At 40.4% G+C, this 9,593-nt stretch overlaps 1 protein-coding gene and 1 pseudogene across 1 annotated transcript in view; one reads left to right on the forward strand and one right to left on the reverse strand.

Annotated features, from left to right (window-relative positions):
- LOC135215661 (ras-related protein Rab-35-like) overlaps nt 1–9,190 on the reverse strand; it is a gene marked incomplete at its 5' end in the record, with an annotated part of 28,856 nt that extends 19,666 nt beyond the window's left edge. The window contains 1 exon segment of the mRNA XM_064250606.1: nt 9,016–9,190. Within this exon segment, the coding sequence (XP_064106676.1) occupies nt 9,016–9,190 (175 nt within the window).
- LOC135215662 (ras-related protein Rab-35-like) overlaps nt 1–9,593 on the forward strand; it is a 113,955-nt pseudogene that overhangs the window by 55,726 nt on the left and 48,636 nt on the right.

Consider the following 9,593-nt stretch of genomic DNA (forward strand, 5'->3'; position numbering starts at 1 on the left):
ATAAAAGAATGAGCACAAAAATGATAACAGCAGTTGGGGAAACAAAAAATGTTTGAAGTTAGTGTTTGATTTACACCAGGGGTCAGCATTAAACCCATTTTTGTTTGTACTGGTTATGGATGTGTTGAGTGAAGAGATCAGGAATGAAGAGCTGTGGGAGTTGCTGTACACTGATGATCTGGTGATTACTGCTGAAAAATGATATTTTTATAATAAAATAATGTTTACACTTACCAAGTAATTACATAGCTAACTATTTCTAAGTACGGTAGCTAAATTTTAAAAATTGCGGAAGTGATTCTTTTGTCTTGGTGTAGGTCAGTACCCTGCCCACTATCTGGGGAATAGGCAAACAACTCAGCAAAGAAGCTCAATTTTATTTATGCCTTTTCATCCATGAGTGGGGGGAGGGTGGGCTCCCATTCTGTAATTACTTTGCAAGTATAAACAAAACATTACTTCATTATAAAACCATCGTTTTTGTTTAAGTAACTTACCAAGTAATTACATAGCTGATTCCCACGTTGTTAGGAGGTGGGATTCATGGATGAACAACTATTGCAATTATAATTGATGAAAGCAAGCAAACAGAAAAATCGTACCAGCATTAACATAATGGTTGTTGTTTCCTTACCTGTTAAGAGAGCTATAGCAGACAAGACTGCCTCTGGCACAGCTGCTCTCAACTTAGTAGAGGTGAGTGTAAGACCAGGGTCACCTACTACATAGTGGAGGCCTTACAGCGAGGAACTCACCAAGCGCTAGTAAAGCACAGACATTGCCCCTGCCATGAACGCAGTACCACGAACAACACAAAAAAAGCCAGAATACCGACAAACTACCTACACCAAATATTAAAAAATCACCACCCTACCAACAATTCTGGAGGGTATCCACTACCAAGTATCCCCAGACTCCCCAAGGACTCAACACCGGTTTTCAAGGCGAAGAGTAAGGTAGGAAGGAATGCTTCCTACGCTTCTTCTCCCATTACTATTGCCAGCCACCGCAAACAGACCCAAGGTGCTGCAATTATTAAAAATAATGATTCGCAAAGACTGACTTGCATTTCCAGTATATGGACTGGAGAATGGAAGCTAACGAAAGATTATATCTGAAGGCCAGAGATGTTGCCAGTGCTCTAATCTCATGAGCCTTTACCTTCAAAACAGGTGGAGCTTCAACTGCTAACTGAGAATGGGCATCTTGAATGAGGTCTCTAAGAAGAAACGAAAGGACGTTCTTAGAAAGAGGACGTGAAGGGTCCTTAACAGAACACCACAAGCTATTGGAAGGTCCTCTAATGTTTTCAGTTCTGTGCATGCATGTAAAACTTCCTTGACCTCTCACTGGACAGAGAGTCCTCTCTTCATCCTCCACTCCTACTACACCAGACAAGTTCTTGACAGTAAAAGAACGAGGCCAAGGTTTCATAGGATTTTCGTTCTTAGCGAGGACGCCTAAAGTAAATGAGACTAAAGCATCTCCATTAGAGAAAACAACCCTTTTATCTAGGGCTTGAATTTTGCTCACTCATCTGGCTGAGGCTAAAGCAATCAGGAAGTGTCTCTTTCTAGTTAAATTCCTGAGTGAGGCAGAAGCTAGAGATTCAAAAGGAGGACCAGACAGCCATTTCAGGACTACATCAAAATTCCATACCTGCCAAGTGTCCTTACATTTGCAGGTATCAAAAGAAAATCAAGTCCAATAAGTCTTGATTTGAAGACAAATCCAATCCTCTGTTCCTGAATACAGTTTAGCATAGCCCTATATCCTCTGATTGTATTAGTTGAAACAACCCTCTAGACTTCCTTAGGTATAGAAGAAAATCGGCGATCTCTGTCACAGAAGTTCGAGAACAAGAGACTTGATTTTCTTCTGCACCAAGCTTGGAAAAATGTTCCACTTGTATGGTAGACGGAGAATGACTTTCTTCTACATTTCGAGATTGCCTCTGCAGCCGCTCTCAAAAAACCCTTTGCTCTAAGGAGTCAGAACGACAGTTTGAATCCTGCCAGAGCCACAGTACATAGTCCTTGGTGGAACCTTGGCATGTGTGGTTGTCTGAGCAGTTTTGCCTTGATGGGGGGGGGGGGGGAGTAACCTGGGAAAATCTGCTAACAGACTTACCAGGTCCAGACACAATTCTCTGTGAGGCCAGAAAGGAGTTATGAGAATCATTGATACAATCTCGTGTGACTGGAACTTTCATAACACTCCTTTACCATTCCTAGGGGTGGAAAGTCATAAAGTTCCTTGTGTGACCAGTCCAAAAGCGTAGCATCCATTACCTATGCTGCTGGGTTCAGCACTGGAGAGCAATAAAGTGGAAGCTGGTCTGCTAATACATTCATCCTGCCCTGCACAAAACCTTGTCACTAGCTTCTGTGATTCAAGTGGGCCCAAAGGAGAAAGTCTCTCACTGCCTCACAGAGAGAAAGAGTGGGTCCCTCCTTGATTGGCAATGTATGAGAGGGATGTAGTGTTGTCCGAGTTTACTGCCACTATCCGACCTCAGACTTCTGGAGCAAAAGCTTTGTAAACCTAGACTGATTGCAGTCAGCTCTTTCAGGCTGATGTGCCAAGCCTTTTGAGCTGACCTCCACACTCCTGAGACTTCCCTGTTGCCAGCAGTGCTCCCCAACCTATGTCGGATGTGTCTGCAAACAAGTTGAGCTCTGGGGGTTCAGAGGGAAAGCGACTTTCCTTCCAGAAGTCTTCTATCTGATCTCCACCAAAGCAGATGTTGTTGACTTCTATGAAATCGTCAGAGAACTTTTTCCTGTTCCACTGGGACCAAAGGTAAAACTGAAGGATCCTCATATGAAGTTTGCCCAGTGAAACGAACTGTTTGATGAGGATAAAGATCTAAGCAGGCTCATCCAATTTCTGGCAGAGCACTTTGGGAGAGATAGGAATTTGTCTACTGTGTGAAGACATGACTCTACTCTCTTCAGGGAGGAAAAACCCTGAAAAAGAAGTCCAGAGTCATTCCCAAATACACTATCCGTTGAATCGGGACTATTTGGGATTTTGGCACAGATTGATTAGAAGACCAAGTTCCTGAGCTAACTTCAAAGTCTTTTGTAGATCTCTCATGCAGCTTAGTTCCATCGCTGAGTGAAGAAGCCAATCGTCCAGATAAAGGGCGATGTTGACCCCCATCAGATGTAGCCAACCTGCTAGAGGAGCCAGAATGCGAGTGAACACTTGGAGAGCCGTAGATAGACCGAAACATAGGGCCCAAACCTGAAAGATTTTATCTTTGAAGACAAATCTCGGAGGTACTTCCTCGAGTCCAGATGAATGGGAACATGGAAGTATGCGTCTTGTATGTCTGTGGAGACCATCCAGTCCCCTCTGTGGACGGAGGCAAGAATCAAGTGATTTGTCTCCATTTTGAACTTAAGTCTTCAAGACAAAGACATTCAGCGTACTCATGTCCAGGACTGGCCTCCAGCCGCCTGAAGACTTCCAGACCACAAAAAGTCGCTTGTAAAAGCCCTCGCTCTGTGGGTCCGCCACTCTCTCGAACGCTTCTTTTAGAAGAAGAGCAGACACCTCTTGCCCAGAGCGGAATACTTCTGAGCCAAGAGAGTACGCTATCAACGTAATGGGTTGCTTGACTAAGGGTGGACAGTCGACGAACGGAATAAAGTATCCTACTCTTAGGACCTCTACCACCCATTGTTCTGCTCCTCTCTTGCTCCACTCTTGCCAGAAATGATGGAGTCTGGCACCTACTACTGCATGAGACTGTTCTCATTGCTTAGGAATGGGCTTGGAGGAAGACTTCTTAACCCTTTAACGCCGATTGGACGTATTAAACGTCGATAAAAATTGTCTGTTGGGTGCCGAACCGACGTATGGTACGTAGACGATAAGTGCCAAAATTTCAACCTTTGGTCAACTTTGACTACTGAAATGGTCGAAAAACGCAATTGTAAGCTAAAACTCTTATATTCTAGTAATATTCAATTATTTACCTTCATTTTACAACAAATTGGAAGTCTCTAGCACAATATTTCGATTTATGGTGAACTTATGAAAAAACTTTTTCCTTGGAAAAAAAAACAAAAATTTTTCGTCCGATTGTAGTAATGTTTGCACCAATTTTAAATTAGCCGTTACATGGAGTATTATATATGAAAATGTGGGCAATTTCATGTAGAATACAACTAAAAAACAAACCCATGGTTGTAGCTTTAATCAGTTTGAAATCATTTTATATAAAAAAGATAAGTGCCAAAATTTCAACCTTCGGTCAATTTTGACTCTACCGAAATGGTCAAAAAACGCAATTGTAAGCTAAAACTATTATATTCTAGTAATATTCAATCATTTACATTTCTTTTGCACCAAATTGGAAGTTCTAGCACATTATTTTGATTTATGGTGAATTTATGAAACAAACTTTTTTCTTACGTATGCGCAGTAACTCTTCCGAAAAAATCACAAATTTTTTCGTCAGAATGTCGTAATGTTTGCACCATTCTAAATTAGCCGTCACATAAAGTTTTATATATGAAAATGTGAGCAATTTTATTTAGAATACAACAATAAACAAGCCATGGTTGTAGCTTTTATCAGTTTTGAAATATTTTCATATAAATAAAAATAATTTAAAAAATTTGACCATCGGTCAACTTTAACTCAACTGAATGGTCGAAAACTGCAATTGTAAGCTACAACACTAACAGTATAGTAATATTCAATCAATTACCTTCATTTTGCAACAAACAGGAAGTCTCTAGTTCAATATTTCGATGCATGGTGAATTTTTGAAAACCGCTTTATTTTACATCTGCGCATTACGAATTCATGTATCATATTGTGATAATATTTTCTCTGTGTTGCTTTGATTGTTTTACAATTTGTTACATACCAAAAGTCATCGCAATTTAGTGTACAATACAACGAAAAAATAATTAACTCATTAGCTTTAACGGTTTTGCTAACAGTGCGATTTGTATACAATTATATATGAAATTTTTTTTTGCGCTGACATATATTCCAATATTTATAAATGATAATGATATTTTTTTCATTTCTGATGGTTGCATACTAAACTTCAGGCAATGGCAAAAAAAGGAGCAAAAAAATAACTCTTAATCTTGAAAATTAAGCGTGCTGTGATTTTTTGAAATACTTATTTTTCCGCTTCAGTGCTCACTCGCAAACGCTGCCGGCATACGGGAGACACTTGCGGAAATACCGGCTCGGCGTTTAAAGGTAAATAAATTGTTTTGAACGGAAAGCAGACATTTCCTCTTGAGTTGGATTGCTGTCTCTGTTTGCCCCCATGAAAGGGTAACTGTTGCATGGGAGAAGTAGATTTAGAGACAAAAGCTGGAGTCTCCCTGGAACGCTTGGCTGATTGGGAAAGCAAATCCTGGGTTGACTTCTGCAAATCAGAAGTGATCCCACTAACGACATCCTGAGGAAACAGGAATTCGCAAACCAAAGGTGAGAACAGAAGAGCTGATTTCTGGACTAAGGCAACTCCTTTGGCCGTGAAGAGTGCCATAACTCACGCTTCTTAAGAATGCACATTGTAAAGGTAGAAGCGATTTGACGGGAACCGTCACTAATGCCTCTGTCTAAACACGAGAGAACTCTTAAGAGGTCGGAAGAAACAGATGGAGAAATTGCTGAAGAAGCATCTGAATTTTCTTACCAAGGGAGCCAATAGTCTTGGCCATAAAACTGATAACTTCTAAAATCTTAAAAAGATTTAGAAGGAGGTGGTCGATCTCAGCCGAAGAAAATCTGAATTTTGGTGCTATGAAAGCCGATCTCCAAGACGACTCAATAAGTCCTGAGAAGACCACTTGGGCGGAGGCAGAAACACCAAAGAGGGAGACTCCCAGTGAAATAATATGAATGTCTTCTCTTATTCAAGCAAGAAGGGGGGATATAGAAGACTGCTTTCCCTTGTGTTCTCTTTCCTGCTAGCCAACTTTCAACCTCACTCATAGCTTTCTTGGTTAAAATAGAAAGCACTAACTGAGGAAGATCACGAGACTATGAAGAATCTTTACACATCTGAAGAGTTGTAGCTGGAGGGGCAGGAGTAGCTGGCTTGAAAAAGTTGGAATAACTTTTCAAGAAAAATTGCAAAAGAGCTTCATAAGCCAATGGTTGTTTAGAATCTTCTGTAGCAATCTCCTCCTCTTCTGCAGAAGATACATTAGACAAATGAGGGTCGGCTGCGCTGACCGAAGGAGAAGAGGAAATACGAGGAGCCGTGTGCAGAATCGGCGCCGCCAACGACTCGAGTTCAGGTGGAAATGGGAGATCTGGCACTAATGAGCACTCCTGCGCCCCTGAAAGTCCATGCATTTGAAGTCTCAGGTGGCGATGGGGTGCTCATTGACATCGGAAACGTCTCAGGCGCTGATGGGCGCTCCTGCATCAGTGAGGGATTTGAGTCGAAATATGCTCGGAAACAGACATAGCTAATAGGAACAGCACATACAGGAGCCAAAGCAGGGGACAATTCGTGCCCTGGTGTCCTAGGCCACACGTGAACTGTAACTGGTAGCTTAAAGGGCCAAAGGCGACACTGGCACCAAAGCGCACACTGATCTTCTGACACTTGTTTCTTGCTACAGGTCTGGAAAAAAAAAAAAAAAAAAAAGTCTCCTGAAAATTTATCGGAATTATCCAAAGAAAAAGTCTCTGGGCTATCCCAGATACTACAAGAAGGTTTAACCTACTTTACCTTCTTGAGTGGTACCTGATGGGTACAATTAGAGTCCACTGCAGACCTTTTCAATGGTCTGGAAAAGTAACCGTTTCTCCGGACTCTAATAATCCTAGCTTGAAGAACGATGATGGTCACTGTCCAAGATGCCTTTCCAGTGGCTGTCTTTTGCTACCTGGGAAACATCTACAGGTGCAACTGAGAGGCTGACTACCTGTGGGCAGACCCCACTGACCTCCCTTGGGCCTGGTATGACTTCTCCCAGGTGGGGGAAGTATGTCAGGGACCTTTGCCAAGGAGAATCGGCAGGACGGACACCCAGCTCCTCCACTAAAACTTTACTTTTTTCTTTATCAAGAAGCATATGCACTGCCTCACCTGGCTGAGCCAAAAAGTTAGCTAACAGCTCAAACTTATGTTCAAACTTTGCGTTGAGACTGGCAATGGATCGGAAGCATGGGCAGTCGGGAACAGGATTAGGTGGAAAAGGGGAGGAGGAAAGACTGGGTTTGGAGGACAAAACAGAATTCACAGATACTTCAGAGGAAGATTCCTGGCTAGCTAAAGACCTTTCGTACCTAGCAGTAGCCTTACGCTTCCTATCTTTTTCTAACTTTGAACGGTAAGAAGATAAAAACCCCCATTGTTTTCATCCCAGCCTATACACTCATTACAAGTTATAATCAACAGTGCAAACTTGACCCCTACATCTAACACAAACAGAATGCCAATCATACTTTGCTGGAGTTAACAGTGTATTGCAGCCTTTTGCTGCAAAATAGGCTCAACTTATCAGTCAGACATCACTAGATAAAATCTCAAAAATAAAACAAACTAAAAGCTCTAACTGGTCAAAGTACTGTTAATTATGCCTGACTAGTTAATAAACATTGAACAGAAATGACATAAGAACCAGAGTGCTTCACCGAAGGTACTGGAAAACTCTTTGGCGAACGTTAAAAAAAAAAAAAAAAAAAAAAAAAAAAAAAAAAAAAAAAAAAAAAAAAAAAAACTACTAACTACTACTACTCACAGCTCACGACCTTCATTGTAAGCCAGTAAAAAATAAATTCAGCTTCTTTGCCGAGTTGTTTACCTATTCCTCGATAGTGGGCAGGGTACCGACCTACACCAAGACAAAAGAATCACTGACGCAATTTTCAAATTTTAGCTATCAGTAATTAGAAATACTTAGCTATATAATTACTTGGTAGGTTACTAAACAAAATGAGGAGGGTCTACAGAGAAGGGTTGGAGAGTGACAAGAGTCTTTAGAAAAATGGGGTGACTTGAAGGTGAATGTGAATAAAAAGAGACGTTTTCTGAGCAGTAGGGAAGATAAGAGACAGAATAGTAATACAAGAAAGAAGAGGCTCGGTTATAAAACAGGCAGAAAAGTTTAAATACTAAGGATCTACTTAAACCAAGAGGAAGGATGTGAGGCTGAAGTTGACAGTGGGATAAAAGCTGCAGGGGGGAAGTGGAGAGAGGTAGCTGGAGTGGTATGTGATGAGAAAATGCCAAGTGTTAATGTATGGAGCAGAAACATGGGCTCTAAGAAGAAAAGAGGAAGTAAAGCTTGAGAGATTGGAAAATGATGAAATAAGAAGGGCAGGCTTAGTAAAGATTACAGAGGTGATAAGAGAGTCACAATTGAGATGGTATGGGCATGTGATGAGGATGGACGATAAGGAGAGAGTGAAGTTGGCTTGGGAGGAACCTGTTAGAGGAAGAAGGTTAAGAGGGAAACAGAGAATTAGATGGTGAGATAAAGTGAAGGAAGACATGGAGAGAAGAGGTTTGGTGGATTACGATGCCTTTGAGAGAAGGCAGTGAAGAAGGCACATCTGGCAACCCACCCCTTAATGTAGGGATAACGGTGGGAAAGAAGGAAATTCATTAAAAAATTACTAACAGTGGTCCCCCGTATTCGCGGGGGATGCGTACCAGACCCCTCCGTGAATAGTTAGAATCCGCGAATGTTTGGAACCCCTATAAAAATGCTAAAAACAGCCTATTTTGTTAGTTAAAACTCAAGAAAAGCCACTAAAAATGTTCATACTTGGTTTTTTAATAGTTTTATCACAAAAAGTGCATTTTATGATGAAATTGATTAAAAAAAACAGGAATTTGTGGATATTTCTCATAAAAAAATACCGTGAATGCGCGAATTTTCCGTGAATAATGAGGGGAAACGTCCTGAGAGAAATCCGAGAATGTGTGAGTCCGCGAATCCGAAGAACGCGAATACGGGGGGTCAACTGTATATTTAAAATAATAAAGTATTATACCACAGTCAAACTACTTACGTGGATGTGATTGTTCTAAATCGTTCTTGGCCAGCAGTATCCCATATTTGTAATTTCACTCTTGCACCATCTACTTCTAATGTACGTATCTTGAAGTCTACACCAATAGTTGTGATATAATTTCCAGTAAAAGTGTTATCAGCAAACCGTAATAATAACGAACTTTTTCCAACACCTGCAGAGAGAAAAAAAAAAACCTGTATACATTAAACTTTTCAAGTACATAATGTACGTACAATCACGCTATTATATATTGCATTACTTTATGAAATGCTTCATTCAGATCATTCTTCATACAATAATTAGTTTGAGAAAATTTTTTATAATATGAAAATTAGAATCTATTATCAAAAATAAATAATAAAATTGCATGGAAAAACCTTGTTTTATGCAGGTTTGTAAGTATTTTGTCTGAATCATTATGAAATATTTCATTATGTTTAGATAGGAACAGTCCTATCAACCGTGTCAATAGATTACCATCTGTACAATGATTGTTAATTAATTTAAATATGTGAGCGTAGGGAGTTTGGCTTATCTAATGTAATCAGCTTATCATTTTTTTAAAAAGATCTTTC

This window comes from Macrobrachium nipponense, chromosome 5 (genome assembly GCF_015104395.2).
Source record: "Macrobrachium nipponense isolate FS-2020 chromosome 5, ASM1510439v2, whole genome shotgun sequence".
In the NCBI taxonomy this organism is placed as follows: Eukaryota; Metazoa; Arthropoda; class Malacostraca; order Decapoda; family Palaemonidae; genus Macrobrachium; species Macrobrachium nipponense.